Here is a 21562-nt window from a genome sequence, read left to right as displayed (position 1 = left end):
TGGGATCTGACCGAGGTCCTGCACAAGAATTGGGGATAAATTGGCCTTAAATTTCTATAGTGTCTGTCTACTACTCTAGTGGCTTTAGCTGAAACGTGGAGAGGGGTCTGGATGCAGACCTGGTGCCCCACACCTTAACACCTTAACACGTTAACCCCACACCTAACCCTCGACACTAGATCCATTGAATGCATTGTGTCTGAAGTTGCATCACTGAGATATGAAGTCTCAGCTTGCGTCATCAAGGTTGCATCTAGATAGTATTGGAAATGTGAGCAGCATTGGTTGCTTTTGTGCTATCAGCTATAGTAACAGGACAGTTTAAAGAGTCATTGTTTGTTATACATGTCAACCGTAAGTCATTGCCTGTAATGCATAACATATCCATGAACTTGTTTGGGGCAGAGCAATTACATAGACATGTTTATTTGGGTGTGGATTTTAAATATTAACAGCTTTTGTCAGAAATCACACTCTGCACCTCTAAGAAAAGAGCACATATGAGACATAATAATAAACATATGAGTCATAATAATAATACCTTGCCCTCCTGAATGGTGACAACATCTGGCAGGCCACCCACAACACGTGCCCGGTCTAATAATACACAAACCATTTAATAATTAGCCATTTCCAGAAACTTCAATATAAGGAAGAAGGTACTTGCTTCCTATAAAAGCTGCTCAAAATATTCAGGCATACATTATTAATTATGGAATTGAATCAAAACATGTTTTGAGGTGCCAATTATGGTCACAGGTTCTACTGAGATTTGTTGTTAATGTTAGAATTTGCGACCATAATAGCTTTTGGAAGATGCACACCAGATTGAATTTCAGATTGCAGCCATTGTGAATCTGTTTACTTTGTGATAGCACTATAATAATAGCAAAGACAATCACTTACTTCTCTCTGCTATGGCCGCCGCCCTGAGGAAGGAAAGACAGACAAACATGGGTTATTTGGGTCTTTAAATAGTAATGGTGACTGCTAAGGTGATGCATTCTTCTTGCACTTTTCAATATCAGGAAATGCCTCACTGTAAGCCCACAGTGACACACTCACGGGTAGTCTATTTTAGTATTGTTGTGACAGCTTATGCAAGAGGGTCTTGACCAGGGAATAGCAGCAAAAAAAAAAAAAAAAAAAAAACTTGTCACATTAATAGAATATGATGATTTTCATTAGATCAAACTTACTTCAGCCTTTTGAATTCTTCAAATGCTTCCTCCCATACTACACAAATAGAAATAAACAAGTGAAAAACATACAGATATAAATGTAATGGCAGATGTTTAACTAAAAGACCACAGTGGTCTCAAATCTTATGTAGTAGCTCTAAAAATATAAAAGGAGGAGAGATGACTGTAAATGACGAGAGAGGATCAGGCCTGGCACGTTATGTTTAGTTTCAGTTTCTGTTTAGGCAGCAGTCATCAACGATAGGCTGTCACCACTGTTTGTTTTTTATTTACTTTGTTGATTAAAGTGTTTAAATGTTCACCGGTTTCCCGCCTTCTTCCTCCCAGGCTTATGCACCAATGTAACAAAGTACAAATCTCACTGTTCAAGGGAAGAAGGAGGTGGTAAAACCAGAGAATGTTCAAACAAGTTAATAAAGCAAACAAAACAAAACTAATGGGTGCAGCAGCCTCTCATGGATGACAGCCATCAAAGTGAAGGCAAAACCAAGTATAAAATGTCCCAGGCCTGGTCCCCTCCCGTCTTCCACCATTTTCTCTCCTCCTGCTATGTTTCCAGAGCTCCTTCATGAAACTTAAAATCCGATGTGGCACACAGGTCACACACTTAACATTATCACACTCATAGCACCACACTAGAATCACAGCAGAGCTGTTATACAGCCATAATGGCAGAGCTACCTGTGCAATATTGCTTATCTATCTGTCCATCTATCTATCTCATCCATCCATCCATTCATCCATCCATCCATCCATATATCTACTAGGGATGTCCGATAAGGTTTTTTTGCCCTTGAGTCCAAGTCCGAGTCATTTGATTTTGAGTATCTACTGATACTGAAACCTGATCCGATACTTCTATAATACATAAAATAAAAAATAAAGAACATTTTTTGCTCTTCTTTATTTTTTATCTACCTTATTTTAACATTCAACAACTCTGTTAACAAACAGAGCTCTTCTGTGAGGTAGTTTGAGCAATCAAGCAATAAATAACATAAATTCTTAACTTCTGGACTTTAGTGCAACAGTAAATATAAAAAAAATCTAACATATAAATATATATACAGTTGAAGTCAGAATTATTAGTCCCTTTTTAAATATTTTTTTCTTTTTTAAATATTTACCAAATTATGTTTAACAGAGCAAAGAAATTTTCACAGTGTGTCTGATAATATTTTTTCTTCTGGAGAAAATCTTATTTGTTTTATATCAGCTAAAATAAAAGCTGTTTTAAATTTTTAATAAATGATTTTAAGGTCAAAATTATTAGCCCCTTTTAAGCTATTTTTTTTTCTTGTTAGTCTACAGAACAAACCACCATTATACTATAACTTGCCTAATTACCCTAACCTGCCTAGTTAACCTAATTAACCTAGATAAGCCTTTAAATGTCACTTTAAGCTGTACAGAAGTGTCTTGAAAAATATCTAGTAAAATATTATTTACTGTCATCATGGGAAAGATAAAATAAATCAGTTATTAGAGATGAGTTATTAAAACTATTATGTTTAGAAATGTGTTGAAAAAAATCTTCTCTGTTTAACAGAAATTGGGGAAAACATAAAAAGGGGGCTAATAATTCAGTGGGGCTAATAATTCTGACTTCAACTCTATATGGTCCCAACGTATTTCCTGTTTCACATTTTAAATTTCTATAGCTTCTAAGAATCCAAAAAGAGACACATATTGATAAGTAATGTTATAATAGCTGTTTTACCATTAAGTTATGCTTGAATTGCCTCTTGTTACAGTTATGAAATAGTTTGATAACAAGCAGGAAATATTCATTGGGCCAATAACATGATCATATTGAAATGGTCTATTGAATTGTCAGTTGTACTGGATAAGAATATACTGGACTAATTATGTATAGGTTTGAGTATTACGTTAATCTTTGTTTTCTTTGATAAAAATTATCAAGACCAACAACAAGTTCCATATTGTAAATAAAAATATGTTCATTTACAGCATTTAAAATGTGAACTGGACAAAAACAGTTTTTCCTAACTATTTTTTCTGTTTGGTCATGAGGACAGTACATCATATTTCATTAGTTATTTTACAAGATACAAGTATTCAGCATGGAGTGCAATTTAAAGGCTTATGCTAGGGTAATTAGGTTATATGCAAGTTAGGTTAATTAGGCAAGTCATTGGACAGCAGTGGATTGCTCTGTAGCCAATCAGAAAAAAAATCTTATTAGTGAACTTAGTGTATTTTAATTCCTACCTAACAAAAGAAAATAAGGCTTTCACAAGAATAAATATAGAATAGGATATTTTTTTTACATTTTTCTTGCTCTGATAAACATTACTTGAGATATATTTTTCAAAAAGACTACAAATTTCACAAGAGAGCTAAAGATTTTGCCCTTGTATTTATTAAAATAAATCTATAAATATAAATCAATAATAATTTAAAGTTGTCTTGACAGAAGTTCCCTACATCCTCTAATCAATACAGCAGTTCTGCAAGGACACGTGTTGGAACACCTGAGCTCTTACCTTGTCCTGATAGGTCAAGAACTCTCTTGACGCTGCCTTTGCCGTCGAAGATATCAATGGCATATTTGCCCTTATCCTTCTCGGTGGGCTCGTTAATTTTGAGCCACAGCTGTTCTCCGGTGACACCACACTGGACTCTGTCTGAGTGGGAGATCTTTGATTCTCTGGAACCAGTTAGAAACAAAAGGACAACACACAAGGACATTGGACACAGCTTTATAAAGTGATATGGTATAGTGAGCAAACAAATTGACAGGACTTTAGACTGGATTAGTTCTTGCAGGATTTTCTGTTTATGTATGTTTAATGTGACACTGAAGTCACAATAAAGCATCCCACAAATTAAAGTAGACTGAGAAGGGGGAGAGAAAACCTACTTGTGAAGCCAGCCTACACGGAGATCTTCAAGATAGTGCACAACAAATGAGTAGAGAATGATTCCGTGTTCTGTGCTCATAACCTTGAGCTCGGTGGAAGAGTTTGCTATAAGAACAGAGAAATAAATGCATGAAAATTACATGACATTGATCTGATGTGAGTGCTCGTGAGCATGTTACTAATGGAGCATCATGTTGCTGTATATTCAATAACGCTGAGTGAAGAAGAATTGAGAGTAGAACACTCACCTATAACTCTGAACACTTCATTCAGCACTGCTTGATAACCTGTTATACAAAGGAAAAAAAGCATCATCAAGTTTAAGCTGAATTTTAAAATATATTTAATCATACATTAAATATATCAACAAGCCCCAGCTGGGTCAGCTGACATTTCTGTGTGGAGTTTGCATATTCTCTGTGTTTGTGTGGGTTTCCTCCAGGTGCTTTGGTTTCCCACACAGTCCAAAGACATGAGCTAAAGGTGAATTGGGTAAGCTAAATTGGGCGTAGTGTATGAGTGTGAATGTAAGAGCGTATGGGTGTTTCCCAGTGATGGGTTGCAGCTGGAAAGGCATTCGCTGCATAAAAACATATGCTGGCTAAGTTGGCGGTTCATTCCACTGTGGCGACCCCTGATGAATAAAGGCACTAAACAGACAAGAAAATTAAATTAAATGAAAATAAATTTTAAAAATTTAAATCTTAAAAAAAAAAAACATTTTCTGTGTATATGAATATTTTAATTTACAACATTTAAAATGAGACCTGGCAAAAACAAGAAATATTTTTTATTTGTTGTAATAGCAATAAAAAAAAAAGTAATTACATAAAATTATAATTTTAAAAATTATAGCATTTATTAGGACAATTATTAAATTGTATTTTATTGCCACATTCAAATTCTGTAATTTATAAATTATATTATATATATTCATACATTAATTATAAATAATAAATCATTAAAATGTCTTTTTTTATTTCACAAGTCTTCCTTTTGATCAAAACAATGAACAAAACACCTGATGTATTCGCCCTTGTTCATTGTGTTGCTGTGCCAGACTAATAGAATTCTGTTGTTTGTCTGTGCTGAAATTCTTTGAATTGCAAATCAGCAAATTCTACATCCTGTCACTCCAATTCAAATTCCCATTTAACATCCAGTGGGATGTGGCCAGACCAATGCAAATTCTATCTCACAAGCTGAAAGACCATGAACTCAGAATTCTGATCAACCTTGATGACAAAGTGGCTCCTACCTGCATCTGTCAGGTTCAGCAAAGTTTTGTCCTTTCCTCTTTCATCCTTCAGTTTAACCTCGTACACTCCTGCATCTTTCTTTGAAATCTGTTGGGAAGTGTAAGAAAAGTGAGCCACAGATAATAGACAGTAGCTTTATCAATACGAATCAGAAGTGAAAACATTTTTCAACAACATTTAAATAAACAAAACAGGAAAGACCGAAAAGCCAGGCTTTTCTCCTGCGGAGGATGCTGCAGGCCAACAGGGTACGAGAGGAATAGACAAAAAACAACAACACAGTCACACTGATAACAACTTAGAAATCAAAGCTCCAGACTTTTGGCTTGCTTGGACTTTCTTCTGTTGCAGGTTTCTTTTTCCGCTCTGCCTTTTCGCTCTTAATAACAAGCTGTAAATTAAACAAACATTGCTGTTAATGCCAGCGCACCCTACTGGAGTGGCAAGGGATTTGCCCCTCATCTGCAGCATGCAATAAATCCACCCCTCTCTCCCAGTCCATCTGGACCGGCACCTTATTGGTACTTGAATTCAGTCAAACTAAGATGGCTTTCAATATTTATAACCCATTAATATTGCAAAATGGAGGTCAGACCAGCACATAATATGATCATTTGAGCTCTTTTACAAACTGCCATCTGAATCTGATTGATTTCAGGAACTGTATTCCTTAAAAACCAAGGTTCACACACGGAACAACCATATATTTATGATATATGGGCATAAATGTTGATCAGTGTAATATATAAAGCAATCAGTTATGCCTATTCTCTTCAAAATACCGAAAGCATAGGATATTTCTTTAACTTTTGTAACCACCATTATATTACTGCACTAACTACTGGCAACATTTTGTAAAAGTTGTATTACACTCTTAAAAATAAGAACCTTTACAATTCAAAGATCCTTTTCATTTCACAAAAGGTTCTGTATAGTCGAAAAATATTCTTTAGATTATTCAAAAATTCTTCAAACTAACAAAAATGTTTTTCCATTTTGGGAACGCAAATAGGTTCTTTTACGGCTTTGTTTTGGATTATTTTTAACTTTTAAGAGTGCAGTTGATACTTTTTCAGGCCATTTTCTTTATTAAAAACACACAAATGAATCAAGCATTATAAGACCAAGACATGTTTAAAGCAAATACTGTAAATTTCATGTTGACTTAAAAGCATTTCTAAAAATGTATCATTAAATGTTATCATATCATAAATATCATGAAATTAATTTGAATCTCCTAAGTAATTGTGCAGTTTCTGTACATATGAATATATCTCATCATTTATGAGTCCGTGTGTCAGAGAGGAAAGTGGCTTTTAGTATAGCAAAGCCTTTAGCATACCATATACCATATGTAATACTGCATCTAGAAAAAATGCATTCATTATAACAAAAATATGGATGTCAAAAATGATGACATCATTGCTCCAATCAAGTCTGACCTTGCCAATGTCAAAGGTCAAGACTTCATCTGATTTTCCGATCTTCTTAGCATCCTCATCATCCTCTTCAATTTCAATTCCATCCTTAAACCAAGCGATCTCAGTGGCAGGCTTGATGTTTCCAACCTGGAGCAGGAAATGTATACAAAAAAGTTCTTTTTTTTTGGAAAACATCATCCTGAATCATTCATTGTAAAAAAAAATGCAGGGTTCTATACAATTTCTTGTCCCAAAACAAACTGATTACGTGAACTTAATTGCTTTTACAAATTTAAGTGGACTGAACATAAAATAAGCAAGTTGTCCCAAAAAACTGTTTGTTTCAGCTAAGTAGTTTGAACAAGAGGAAAAAGTATATTTTTTGAGCGTAGGAAGATGGTTTCATTGTTTGATTACCTTGCATTTCAGGTGCACATCACATTCTGGTGTTACCTCGAAACTGAGATACTCAACGAAATGAGGACCTGAGTGTAGAAGAACAGTTTTAGACTGGTTTTATACAACCAAAATGTGATTCAACCCCCCCTAACAAATGGTAAAAATGCCATACCTTGCCTTCTGACCCACTCTGCTCTCTCAAACTCAGATTTCTTCTGAAGCTCAGCAAACTCTGTAAAAAAATAGAAGAAAACGATCAAAGCATGCAGAGTTCTGGTTATTTTGAGTGCTGAACACTGTTTAGAGGCCATTCATAAGCAGTCCCTAGAGCTTGAACACAACACATTTGCTAACAACCCACCTGTGCAGTTCATTTGGATTTGCAGCTATTTATGGTGCTCTTCTGCCCTCTAAAGGACAAACTCATACAAAGCTCAGTATAATGGTTGTACTAGTGAGATCAGGCCATCGGTTATTGGTAGAACTGATTTTAGGATTGCCGAAGAAAAAAAAGGATTCTTTTTTATGTTTTTCATTTAAAAAAATAGCTGTAGTTAAGATGTAGGCAATAGATGCATTAAGATGTAGGTAAACTGGTAAAAAAAAGCAAGTTTCCACTTTGGAGTAAAGAAATAAAGAAAGAAATTGGGACAGTATGATATATTGTCTCCCAATTAAAACAATTATAATCATAATAGCAGAAAAGAAGCACTCACATATTATTATTATTGAATATAAGTATTTATTTATTTAACTTTTTATATGTTTTCATGCAAATCTGATTTGTTTAAATAACAAAAAAAAAGAGTTAAAATGTTGCAATCTTCCTCAGAATAGATAGTTTATAAGTTGACATTGTGAAATACAAAATCAAAATAATAAGAAAAATATCTGAATTCCAAAAATATTTGCAAACCTAAGAAAGTTTGATTTTTTTAATCAGAAATTATCTATACTTTATTTTAATTCTGTGGTAGAAACAAGCCTCCATAAAGTATATGCAATAAAAATGCGACCTTACCTTCTCCAATGAGCACTAAGCTGGTACGACCAGTTGCTTTGCCATCAACAAGGTTGAATGTGAAGGTTCCTTCATCTGTGACCTCCAGTAAATCCATAAACATCTCAATGATGCCAGTGCTCTTGTTAAAGTTCATTGTGTACTTCTGAAAGTGTTTGATAAACAAAAATAACAAAATATGATCACATATGCAGTTCAAGATTGAGTGATAAATAAGGTATGTGGGGTTCCTTCAAGGAATATATTCAATATATTGTACCTTTCCTTCATGGATGACATTATCATTGAAGACATATTCCACTTGAAGGTTAGAAGTGAACTTGCCAACTTCAGCCCAGAAACGCACACGGCCCTTCTCCTGCAGCTCAATGGCCATTTCACTTTTGAAAGGAATTACTGCAGAAAATTGGTCACAGTTAACATATACCTGTTTTGTGCACCTGACAATATTAAGATTCTGGGCTTTTTTTAACCTAAAGTAAAGAAAACATCCTTACTATGCTTTAAATGTTTCTTTTGTCACACTTTATCAAAGTGGCTGTAGATTTACATTATATTACATGCTTTTTTTAGGCTTTTTTTAAATGAGTTTCCTCTTCATCACTAAGCCGTAAATCTTCACTTCAGCAGTAATTACATACAAAATACAGTTTTATTCATATTTATTAAATTTATTTTGTTTATATTTAATATTTATTTCAATCTTGATTTATTTTTTTTTACAAAAATATATATTTGTAAATAATTTGCCCTGTTATATACAACCTTTTATACATCAAAAGCTTGTGAACATGTGTAATTTCTAGCAGTTTGGTAGTATTTTCTGAATTATAAACTGATAAAAATAACTTTGATTGTAATATCTAAAAAATTTAATAAGAATTATGAACCTGACATTATCCAGCATTTAGGCTTTTGTTCTAAAAATGAGCACTTAGTTATTAAATTATATAATGACTTGTTTGCATATCTAAAGTATAATTTTAGACTACTTTTAATACAAAAAAATTGGCAATTAATAATGTAATCAACTGGGGAAACATCAGTGTCTTGTCTTAAAGGAATAGTTCACCTAAAACTGAAAATTCTATCATTGTTTACTTTTAGATCCTTACACAAATTATATTTACATCACCCTTGACTTTTACCAACCCTGTTTTATACTGAACATAAAATACTTTATTTTGAAAAAAGATGGAAACCTGAAACCTATTGACTTCAATAGCATTTGTTTTTTTGCTATTATGGGTGTCTATGGTTACCATTTTTTAGGTTTCATCAAAATATGTAATTTTGTGTTCAACAGAAAACTAAAGAAACCCATATAGGTTTACAACAACTTGAGTGAGTAAATTAGTGAGTGAATAATGAGTAAATTTCTGTTTTTGAGGTAAACTGTCCCTTTAATAGTCTAAAATTGGTGTACTACTAGGTAAAGTACTTACTGGGGAACTGGTGATCATGGCTGATATCCAACAGGCGCTTCAGTCCTACAAAAAGTAAACAACATGTCATATAATGGACAAACTTACGTCACATACTTTTTTTACTTGACTCCAAGAGAAGAATATTACAGAGGAGTGTGATCGTTTGTATATCATTTATGGAAAATGAACATGGAACGTGAAGGAATGATCTCCTTGTAATCCCTTCTTAAGAAGGTCACTCTGAGAAATGTCCTGGGATTGAATATCACTGGCCTCAACTGCAGATTAAAGGAAAGTGACTCACCTTCCTCAGTGAGCGTGTAGCTGGCGGAGACACCATCAGTGTTGGTCACCACACAAGAGTAAATGCCCAAGTCATCCAATGATGGGTCATTAAATATGGCTCTGGACCTGCATGGAAATTAAAAGCTCAACAGGTATACATCACAAATGACTTGCACATCTAGTTAAGCCTTGTACTGCCATGCAATGTAATGTAATGTAATCATTTATTTCCCTGAACATGACACTTTTTTGTCATTGGGAACATGGTGCAATTTATATTTCAAAGTGATTATATGTTATTAACATCCAGCAAAACATGCAAAAAGCAGGTTTCAGTAATCTTTTTTTTTTTGGCTTGACATTTAAAATAAATGTTGTTGTTTTTAATAGATAACAGTGTTTTTTGTTTTTTTTGCAATGCAATTTTGACAGTGTGACATGTGTGGCTTATTTCTGGGAAACATGGTAACAAATTAAAATGTAATCAAATGTGATTTATCTTTTTATTGACGTTAATATTAAATACACATATGAAGTTTGAATGCAAACGCCTCTAAACCTTTCTTCTAAAATAAGCATTTTTATCAGACAGCTATGTTTTTATTTGGTTATTTCACATTAAAGGCAGTAAAAAGAACCTATTATTTAAAAAAATAAAAACAGAACCTACTGTACACACGTCTGAGAAGAAAAAGTCTAAGGAAAAGGATCATTATAGAAGAAATTTTCAGATGGCATTTCAGATGCAATTCTTCATATGTAAAAAAAATGTGAAATTGTTACACACTCTTATTGTAGTTATTTCTACACTGTAAAATAATTCTGGTTGACTTAACTTTTTTAGTTGAATATAACGAACTATTCAAGTCATGTCAACTTACATTATATTTTGTATAAATTTAAAAATATACTTGAATGCTTAGACTTACTTACAAACAAATAAGAGACATATTTAGATGAACCAATCTCAGATGAAGATTGGCACAAAATAACACAAGGAATTTTCTCATCTTCCATATGCCTCAGACATGCTTTAATACAATTCAGAATTGTTCATCGTTTGCACTGGCCTAAAGTTAGACTCTCTAAGATAAATGCTGACATAGATCCCATATGCAATCGATGTAGGCAGGTTTCTGCTACTCTGCTGCACATGTTCTGGACATGTTTAAAGCTTTACATATACTGAATTAGTTTTTTTGAGACCTTCTCTGAGGCATTTGGAGTGGAAGTAGAGCCATCACCATTTCTCACATTGTTCGGGGTGGCCCCATGAGAACGCTCCTCTCAACAAAAGTCAAATTCAAATGGTAGCCTTTGATTCTCTTCTGGCTAGAAGACTGATGTTGTTTAAATGGAAAGACCCTATTCCACCAACACATAATCACTGGATAAGAGAGGTGATGTCTCATCTTAAGTTAAAATAAGGCATACTATCAGAAGGTCTGTTGAGACATTTTATAAGGTCTGGCAACCTTTTTTAACTCTTGTGATAGAAATGGACGCACACAACATGACAATATGAGGGAAAAAAGGAGCTTGTGTCATATTTTCATGTCATGTTTTCATTTTTTTTCTCTATAGACATTTGAGTATATATTGTTCCTTGATCTGGTGTTCTAGAAAAGGGGTGTTTTGTTTTTTTTTTTGTTTGCTTTGTATAACATAATAAACAAATAAAAAATACTTAAACCTGATAACCTTATACCAAATAAGTAGAAACAACATAAAAAATCTGTTGTCTTGACTTTTTGCCAATACATTTTTTTACAGTATTTGTTAATTTGTGTGCTCAAAGATAAAACATTAAAGCCATTCTCAGTGGATCATGAGCATTCAAAAAACTAATGCACGACTTTATTAGATAGTTCCCAACTGGACTTACTTGCCCCCAGTAGTCTGTATGGTGAGTCTTGAGCTGTCAGTGAAGGCCTCGTAGTTCTTAGACCACACAAACTGAGAGTCCTCTTTAAGATCAGAGCACTCAAAGATCAGTGAAATCACACCGTTGTCATCCACATCCACTACAATCTCATTGGTTCCTAAGGAAAACCCAACATGAACAGTGAAATGAGCGGTGGAGCCTGTGAGAGACAGATGTTGTCCTCTAAAACACAGCTGCATTCATGTCCTTGAAAGAACCTCACCAGGACGGGTCTCAGCCAAAATTGCATCCGTTGCCTTTGAGGGCACACCTACACCTGCCAGATTCTTAGCATGGATGCGCAGCCTGTAGGAGATGCCCTCTTGGAGACCTGATACCTTTATCACACAGAGAAAACTAATGAGTGAAACGCCCTCTGATGTTTTGCTCTTTTTGTTCTTTTGAATAACAAAAGAATAAAGAAAAATAACAAAGCCATCGTTAAAAATAAATGCCAGTTCTAAGAAATGTTGCTTCTAAGAAACAAAAACCAGCTCTGTTTCTTCAAACAGTAAAAGCATAACTCTTTATGAAGTGCTCCAGACTGTAAGTAGCTGCATTTTTCACCTGGAAGTAAAGCTTTGATCTTTTTTCCAGTCAGTTTGACTACATTTTGTTAAAAGGTCACACCGGTGCCACCACCGATTTGCCAACTGATAAGGGATGGCATTAGATATGAGAAAAATAGCTGAGCACACCAAAAGCAGAACGAAAACATCACTTGTTTGAACTGTGTGCCACGGACCATTTACCAACTCTGCACAAACAAGAACAAATGAAGTTTGTTGTACCAATCAGTCACATGAACACTAAACATCTGTTGATCGGGTTTGATACAGAGCTCTCTGGTATAAACACAAAGGAAACATATTTGAAGTCAAATGAATTTGAGCTATTTTTGTGTAGAGTTTGCATGTTCTCCCCATGTTTTGCGTGGGTTTCCTCTGGGTGCTCCAGTTTCCCCCACTGTCCAAAAGACATGTAGTATAGGTGAATGGGGTAAGTTCACACAGACTTTTAATTTTAGTCAGCCAGCCTCAGCTCTCTGGGTGAAGGTCTGATTTCTTTAAAAATCTGAGATCTTCACTGCCAGATTAATATATGATATAAAGTGGGTTTTAGACTTGACAAGCAGCACTGAAATTAAATTCCATTTTCCCTCACCATGTCTTTAAAATATGACAGTTTATTTTGTCCCAGTGTGCTTAATGGAGGTTTTGTGCTAGCCTGCTGATTCTGAAAGTGCTACCGATTACGTCATCTTTCGCGTCATTTTACGCTTGAGCAACTAAATGGATGCTTAAGTCTATTTCACTGAATGTGTTTTATTACATTACAACATTGATGCTGTAAAAGGCTATGAAAATTGAAATAGTCACATTAATCGTTCACTGGAAGTTTATCATTGGCTGAAAAACACTAGCTGTGCATATAGCCCACTGGATAAAGTAAACTGACTGTAGTGTATGAGTGTGTATTTGAATGCAAGAGTGTATGGGTGTTTCCCAGCACTGAGTTGTGGATGGAAGGGCATCCACTGTAAAACATGTGCCGGAATAGTTGGCCTTTCATTCTGCTGTGGCGACCCCTGATAAATAAGGGACTAAGCCAAAGGAAAATGAATGAAATAGTGCTGTCCTTCTCCACAACATTGACAAAAACAGTTGAAACACATCAAACATGTGATTATACTTATGATAATCTACAAATGAACAAAGGATGAGGCTGTTACAATTGATACAGATGGTACTGTTTTTGTAAAATAAACTATATTTACATCTGTATCCTAACTTATGCTCCTGCTACTCTCCAGTCAAACTATTGTGCATTTCTAAGAGAGAAAACATATTGCACATGCAGCATTACCGAATAAAGCATGTTAGGTATGATAACAAATCAGGTAATAAATGTTAAGGCCCTAAAATACTTATATATACAATATATCAAGAACAAATAAAATGACATCATTATGAACAAAATCCGCCAAAATTAAATTTGCTTTGAGTTTATTTTGGCAGTTCAAAACTGCTCATCGTAGCGAATTTTTAGGTGGGGTTTTGGCATCTAAACACCTTTCAGATAACATTAATTTGTGACAATTATGCAACTGGTGGGTGTGTGGTGGAAGCCTTGTTGGACATGCTATTTGTATCACAAATCTACAGAGGTGAGACAGAACAACACCACCACCAAGTTAGAAACATGAACACACTGGGGAGTGTAGTAGGAGAACTTCTACAGATGTATCGTACATGTATGATCGCTCACAGAGATATTTTAAAGACTCAGATGGGGTCACACAACGGATGAGGTGTACCATTCTGTGTCCGTCAGCAGCAAATAGAAAAGAATGAAAAGATGTGGCGTGCTTCGTTGGTGCTTTTCAGCTTCTCATCTGGTGTGCGACAGGCTGGAGAAAACTGTTTGCCAGATGTTTATAAAACTGTTCACTCCTCTCACACATTTGTTGATGTATTTACAGCCCTGCATACTACAGTGTGGGAGGGTTATAGTGTTTTGGAACTCAGTCTTTTGGAACTTATTTTGCCCTCAAACAAAGAACAAAAAAGAGCTTAATTTAAAGTTCGCTGGGGCCAGTCGTGTGGAGTAGGCATGGGCAGCTAAAAGACTGTGAAGATATGATAACAATGGATAAAAAAAAATCACAGTTTCAAGGTTGCACAGTATTGTGATAACTGCTCTAAAATATGTTCTTTTTAAATGTCTGGGTAAAAAAAAAAAAATTCCTCCATTGAAAACAATATATTTTATTTTAAGAAACATTTTAAATATTTTGGACCAGTAGCTTTTGATGTAGATGTTCTAAAAAACTAAATGAAATAGTCGCAAAAAAACATGTTTTTATGGTGGTTTTAAAACCTTGACTTTTACAAACCGTGGTAAACCTTGAAAATGATTATCATTCCATGCCTAGTGTGGAACCCTTACTACATAAAAAACAACAGTGACTTAAAAAAAATCTTATTTATTACCTTCATATAAGTGTGTTTTGTAGATCTCTCTTGGACGCATCTCCATCTGCCATTTTCTTCCTTAAAGTCCACATAATATCCCGTCACAGGACTGCGACCATTGAATGTAGGAGGTTCCCAGAGAACAACCATGGAATCTTTACGCACTTCCTGGACACGGAGGCCATGAGGAGGACCTGGCATTGTTGTAAAAGTTTAAGTAAAATTAATGAAAAGAAATCTCTGTGCCCGATTATGCAATTTTGAATGAATGTAATGTTATGAACTAGAAAGATAACAGAGCACACGTTGCTTCCCAACCAGTTATTACTTGTCATCTTTAATGACATGCAAAATGCTATAATTGAGACAGAAATCATGACTGACTTATGGAATAATAAGCATTAACAAACAATGTCAGACAAAATGTCATGCTTTGTATTGTCATCACAAAAGATCCACACACCTTTCCCTAATTACATAAGACACAAATACTATGGTCTCACTTTCGTTTCACTATATTTAAAAGCTTTGTACAGAGCAGCCTCTATGTTCTTATTGTTTAAATGAGAAGGAAACCTTTGTCAAGGAAAAATGTTGTGAAGTTTTTCATACCTGCCACTGACTATGACACACTGTGACAAAATGACCGATTCTTGCATCCCAACATATACTGTCATTTACCAAGTCCCCTGATGCCATCTCAAGATGATTAAGACAACAAAAACAGTTTCTAAATTTAACTATCAAGCTTCTTAAATAAGTAACACCCCATTTGCATTGAAACACCTAGATATATGAGGTGGTGTCATTTTAAAAGCAAGAGTTTTAACCATGGAAAATCATTAATAAAATGTCCATAGTCATGCACCTCAGGGACATTTTATCCCTTTAGTATGCAGATCTACTCATCTAGCTCTGCCAAGTTCTAAAATATTTATTGGATAGAGAGTGAATGTTTTTAAAGTACATATATAGTACACCATGTGGTCTTTCTGTACTTTTCAATAACAAAAGAATAAAGAAAACTAACAAAGCCAACATTAAAAATAAATGCCAGCTCAAAGAAATGTTAGAAATGTTGTTTCTAAAAAACAAAAGCCAGCTCTGCTTCTTAAAACAGTTTATTCATAACACTCTATAAAGTGCTCTATATACTGTCAGGAAATGGCTGCTTTTTTATACTTTTGTTAAAAAAAAAAGTCAAACCTTTCTAACCTTTCCATTCTTAAGGTCTATACTAAGTGTTTACCCTCCACTGTGAGAGCACTGAAGAAATGAAGGGTGTATGGGACAAAAAAAAAAACATGTTCCTTAGAACACACTTGACATCTTGCATCACTCCATTTGTGTCCAAAACTCTTACAAATGAAAGTGTCCATCAATTGTACCCTTCAAAATCATTCCCTTTAAAAAAAAGCCTCTGACATAGCAAGTTTAGAGCACTTTGAAAGAGGATTTCTTCAACTTTAGAATGGACTGCATGAATAATTGTAAACTTCCTGGGGCCTTTGAATATTTTTGTGGACAATGGGGGGCGTTGGAGCAAAAACAAAAAGATGCTCTGGTGTAAACAAACTTTAAAAAGCCTTGTCAACTCGACAGTCTCATTTACACAATAAAGTCTCACTGCCTGATGCTAAAGTCCCACTGCTGACTACTTTACCTGGAACAGCAACGGTCCATTCCTTGCACTCCAATGGGGCAGTGGGTATGGAGGCTTCACTAATACCAGCCTGATTGAATGCACGCACTTGGAACTGGTAGAATTCGTTTTCCTTCAAATCGGTTACCTAAATCAATGAGACAGCAGTGAAATCAAAATGAGGTTTTCAGTCTTTAGCATCTAAAATGCTAACTACAAAAAGTCACATAACTCTAAAAAATATAACTAAAATCTTACTATATAACTAAAATGTATAAAAAAATAACAAAAAATAAATAAATAAAATATCTATAAAATAACTAAAATAACTAAATATGGGTAGTTCATTCCACTGTGGCGACCACTGATTAATAAAGGGACTAAACCGAAAAGAAAATTAATGAATAACTAAAAATCTAACTTTAAAAAAAATCTCAAATAGCTTTTTGTTATTTGATAAAAATAAACAAAATCCAAAAATGGTCATAAATCCAAAGCTGTGATATCATCACCTACAAGTACCTTGTAAGGTGAGCTAGTGACTGCTTTCAGGTTCAGTTCATGCCACTTGCTTGTGACTCCATCTTTCACCGTTCTGTAGTCCAGATAGTAACCTCTGATATCTGCTCCACCGGTTTTAGCAGGAGCTTGCCAACCAATCACCATGTAATCCCGAAGCCTTTCCAGCGTGGTCACACCAGTGGGAGGACTTGGGACAGCTGTAGAAGGATAAGAACGGGTTTAGATAGCAACGGCACATTTACCCTTTGGCTGTTGATCTGTTACACCAACACTCCATTACTTCAACATTGTATTCTGATCATGATGAGACACAGGATCCATTGTGTGCGTTTTAATATCAAGATCAGTTGTGTATGAAGTTTGGGTGTTGTGTGATTTTTTAATACAAAAGCATGTTTAGTTTACAGTATACACACTTTCTTGAGTGTATTGTCTTTGATAAATGCAGTCCAAATAACTTTTTTTCATGCTGTACAGAAAAAAAAAAAAGATTTTTATGATGATCCCAAAATCTGTTAATGAGTCAGAAACCATGCAACTGTTGTTTATAATACAGATCATGTTTTATATCCTATCCCTGTCTTGAATAGAATTTGCAGTAATAAAAGCAACATTATTACAGCACTTTTTAAATTAAGCCCTTTCTCAGTATTCTTAATTGAAAATCATATCTTAATAAAAGTAAGATAACTAACCTAATGAAATCTCATTTTCATGATATTAATGCTTTATAAAAATAATTACAGTGAATTACTAAGTGCCCATTTTTATTAATGCAACAGTAAAATTTTAATCATTTTCATGATACACTAATAACAAATGACCTTAAAAATGAAAGCTCCATCATTGTTTTATCTAAATGGAGAAAAAAAATCAGCTTATTGACGTTATGCAAAATATCTTCCTTTTTAAGTTCCATAGAAGAACATAATTTCATATAGTTTCTGTTAGACTGAGTTCATAATATAAAACAATAATCATTTGTAATGTACAATACCTTTAAATATTATAAATAGCATATAAAATGATCAATTCTATATAATAATTTCCTTTAGAGTTTATTCAGGGAGAATAATGATGAAGATTTCACCCACCTGTAGATTATACATAATGATGCACACAGATGTCTCGCAGTCTAAACTACACTTACTTGTCTGGTCAGGATGGAGGATGACCTTCACTCAACTCGCTTTACCACCCACCCTGCTCATGCACGGCTTTGCATCACACACCCTGCAGTTATTCACAAAACAGACACACACACACCTGCATGACAACACACAGAGGCACGCCATCTGATTTTCAGTCTGCTTGTGTTTTGCATTCTGGGAATGAATAATGAGATACCCCTATTGTCTCTTTCATATTTGTGCCTGGATGTTTGTGTCACACAGGAGACACTCAGGTAATGACTGTGTTTCTGAGGGAATTAATGGAGTGCTGATAGCAGGGCAGGGCATGCATTTAATAGGATGTTCATGCAGCATGCAGGTTTGCGGTTTTAGCTTGCTGGTATGCAAAGCAGTAGCACTGCTATTATAAGTAAGGATGACTTCAGGATGAGACTGAAGACTAAGTGAGAGGCTGTTATGAAGTGAATGTGGAGGATGCTTTTGTACTGGTCAAGGATAATATGGAGCTTAGTGCTGGCACATATATGAGAAGGAATGAATCACGGATGTGAAATGTTTCTTTTTAAGTGCATCTTACACTAGAGGTGAAATGAAATATACATTCTGAATGCATATTGAATTATAAAACACATGGAAAGTCTCTTTAAATTTCATTGTTTGACTTTTTTTCTTATATGATAAATAAATGAATTAAGATGAATAAATTAATTAATTTATTACAAACGGGTCAAAAAGTTTTTAAAATAACCCAATGCATATTTACTAAAGTGATTTTATGTTCGGTAGAAAAATTTAAATATGCTTAGTCTTCAAATAACAAAACAAATGTCAAAATAATGGAGACAACATGAGAATTCTCAGATCCTCTGGATTTATTAGGTATGGATTTTAGAATAATCTTAATGCATACCTTTTGCGAAGTACTTTCAAATTAGTGTGAGTGGTGTTATTTTCAAGATGTCAATGTATTTATGTATGAAACTGTGCTTCAGTGTAATGGATGACAATGTGGTATTATATGTGTTCTGCTGAATAACAAAAAGATGCACTTCAGTGGGCGAGGCAGTGGCGCAGTAGGTTGTGCTGTCGCCTCACAGCAAGAAGGTCGCTGGGTCGAATCTCGGCTCAGTTGGCATTTCTGTGTAGAGTATGCATGTGCTCCCTGCTTTTGGGTGCTCCGGTTTCCCCCACAGTCCAAAGACATGCGGTTCAGGTGAATTGGGTAGGCTAAATTGTCCGTAGTGTGTGTGTGGATGTTTCCCAGAGATGGGTTGCGGATGGAAGGGCATCCGCTGCGTAAAAAACTTGCTGGATAAGTTGGCGGTTCATTCCGCTGTGGCGACCCCGGATTAATAAAGGGACTAAGCCGACAAGAAAATGAATGAATGAATGAACTTTAGTGATTAAACTTTTACTTCAACTTATTCTATATCACAAGCCATCAACATATCACTGACATAAAACAGTGAGCTTGACCAGTAAAGTTTATCACAGTTATTCACAAGATGTACTTTAAAGTCTGACAATCAAAATGTTTTTGGCACTTCACTGAATGACTTGTTTTTTCTTGGGTTAGTGCACTGTGAAATGATCAATTATTTAAAAGCTATAAGCTTTATTTATTTATTGCAGCCCCACACACCATCTTCAGGTTGCATTTTGATGATTTCACACACTATTAATGATGATTTTTTTTTTAAATATTGGATTATAAAATGACTTCTTGATCCTGTTATACTGAACAACCTATAACAGTTCATATTTAGGACAACAGTCCAGTGGTTAATAAGTAAGTATGATAAGTATGCATGCATGTAATTAGTTATTTATAAATTACCATTCGGCTGTTGTCCGAACATGAACTGTTAAAGGTTGTTCAGTATAACAGGATCAAGAAGTCATTTTATAATCCAATATTTGAAAAATCTTAGTCAGCAGTGTGTGAATCATCAAAATATGCACCCTGAAAATGATGTGTGGTGCTGCAATAAATAAATATAAAAAATAAATAAAGCTTATTGCTATTTTTACAATGCAATAACCCAAGTTAATAAAAGAAGTCATTCAGTGAAGTGCTAAAAACACATTTATTGTCAGACTTATGAAGTAGATTCATTCATACATTCATTTTCCTTGGGCTTAGTCGCCTTATTTATTAAGAGTTGCAAAAAGTGGAATGAATCACCAACTATTCCGGCATTTGTTTTACTAAGCGGATGCCCTTCCAGCTACAACCCAGTACTGGGAAACACCCATACACACTCACATTCACACACACACACACACACTTATAAACTACGATCAATTTAGTTAATGGAATTCACCTATAGTGCATGTCTTTGAACTGTGGGGGAAACCAGAGCACCCGGAGGAAACCATGTGAACATGGGGAGAACATGCAAACTCCAAACAAAAATGGCAACTGGCTCAGCCAGAACTCAAACAAGTGACCTTTTTGATGTAAGGAGAAAGTGCTAACCCTAATAAAGCTTTAAAATAAATTTACTGGTCAAGCTCACTGTTTGATGTCAGTGACCAGTTGATAGCCTGTAATAGGCAGTTGAAGTACAACAAATTCTGCTACAGCACACTGTCATCCATTACACCAAAGTAGAGTTTCATTGTACAGATAATAATATTGAAACTGGCAAGTAAGTGTCCAACCTAAATGCATTAAAAATATGTATAATTATATATTTGCAGTCCAATTTACACCAAAGCTGAAGTATAGAGAACTCATTGTGCCTCTCAGATTTAGATACACATACAGTTAAATACATTTTTAGGCCTACTATCCCAAACCATGTTTTACAGAGAGAAAAAACATCAAACATTAAAAATATTATAATAACCAATTTCTAATAACTAATTTCCTTTGTTTTTGCCATAATGAGAGTACATAATATTTTACAAGATACTAGTATTCAGCTTAAAGTGCAGTTTAAAGGCCTAACTAGGCTAATTAGGCAAGTCACTGAACAACAGTGACTTGTTCTGTAGCCAAATAACATTAAGGACGCTAATAATATTAACTTAATTTTTTTAAATTAAGTCAGTTTTTAAGTCAACCAAACTAAAGGAAATAAAAAATATATGCTATATAATAGCATATATTGTAAAAATGCCCTTGCTCTGTTAAACATGCCTCACAATTTACAGGATGGCTAATAATCAACAGTAAAACAAGATAATGTGTAACATTACACAGTAAAATGCATGCCATTTAATAAACCATGCAATTTTATAGTCTTCAAGTCTTCATATTCCTTGATGTAGACAAAAATACTCACCAATACTCGCTTTAACAAGGCAAGCCTCAGATTCGGCACTGCTTCCACTGTATCCTGCAGCATTCACTGCCTTCACCCGAAAGGTGCATTTATCAGTGGCATTCAGCCCATGGCACACAAACCTGCAGATAAGACAGGATTGATACATTATTTACAGTACACAAAAGCTTGTACATA

At 34.7% G+C, this 21562-nt stretch overlaps 1 protein-coding gene across 6 annotated transcripts in view; it reads right to left on the bottom strand.

The window, feature by feature from the left end:
• Nucleotides 1–21562, bottom strand: part of myom1a (myomesin 1a (skelemin)) — a 43722-nt gene that overhangs the window by 3136 nt on the left and 19024 nt on the right. For 2 of the 6 annotated variants that reach the window (NM_001161340.1, XM_087239591.1), the window contains exons 17-37: nucleotides 21386–21507; nucleotides 16963–17159; nucleotides 16462–16588; nucleotides 14817–14992; nucleotides 12047–12161; nucleotides 11785–11941; nucleotides 9919–10025; nucleotides 9633–9677; nucleotides 8447–8583; nucleotides 8188–8332; nucleotides 7339–7398; nucleotides 7185–7252; nucleotides 6789–6914; nucleotides 5666–5737; nucleotides 5346–5433; nucleotides 4336–4374; nucleotides 4087–4192; nucleotides 3710–3873; nucleotides 1200–1236; nucleotides 907–929; nucleotides 542–597 (exon numbers count right to left, since the gene is read on the bottom strand). In NM_001161340.1, coding sequence (NP_001154812.1) covers nucleotides 542–597; nucleotides 907–929; nucleotides 1200–1236; nucleotides 3710–3873; nucleotides 4087–4192; nucleotides 4336–4374; nucleotides 5346–5433; nucleotides 5666–5737; nucleotides 6789–6914; nucleotides 7185–7252; nucleotides 7339–7398; nucleotides 8188–8332; nucleotides 8447–8583; nucleotides 9633–9677; nucleotides 9919–10025; nucleotides 11785–11941; nucleotides 12047–12161; nucleotides 14817–14992; nucleotides 16462–16588; nucleotides 16963–17159; nucleotides 21386–21507 — 2167 coding nt within the window. Of the gene's footprint in view, nucleotides 1–541; nucleotides 598–906; nucleotides 930–1199; nucleotides 1237–3709; nucleotides 3874–4086; nucleotides 4193–4335; nucleotides 4375–5345; nucleotides 5434–5665; nucleotides 5738–6788; nucleotides 6915–7184; nucleotides 7253–7338; nucleotides 7399–8187; nucleotides 8333–8446; nucleotides 8584–9632; nucleotides 9678–9918; nucleotides 10026–11784; nucleotides 11942–12046; nucleotides 14087–14655; nucleotides 14993–16461; nucleotides 16589–16962; nucleotides 17160–21385; nucleotides 21508–21562 lie in introns of those variants that run through there. The other 4 variants (XM_087239592.1, XM_087239593.1, XR_015477776.1 and 1 more) reach the window with 2 other exon arrangements.

Source organism: Danio rerio, chromosome 2 (genome assembly GCF_052040795.2).
Source record: "Danio rerio strain M-AB ecotype USA chromosome 2, GRCz13ab, whole genome shotgun sequence".
Classification (NCBI taxonomy): domain Eukaryota; kingdom Metazoa; phylum Chordata; class Actinopteri; order Cypriniformes; family Danionidae; genus Danio; species Danio rerio.
Note: the sequence above shows the minus strand (reverse complement) of the source record. Positions and strands in the feature narration are given on the sequence as shown.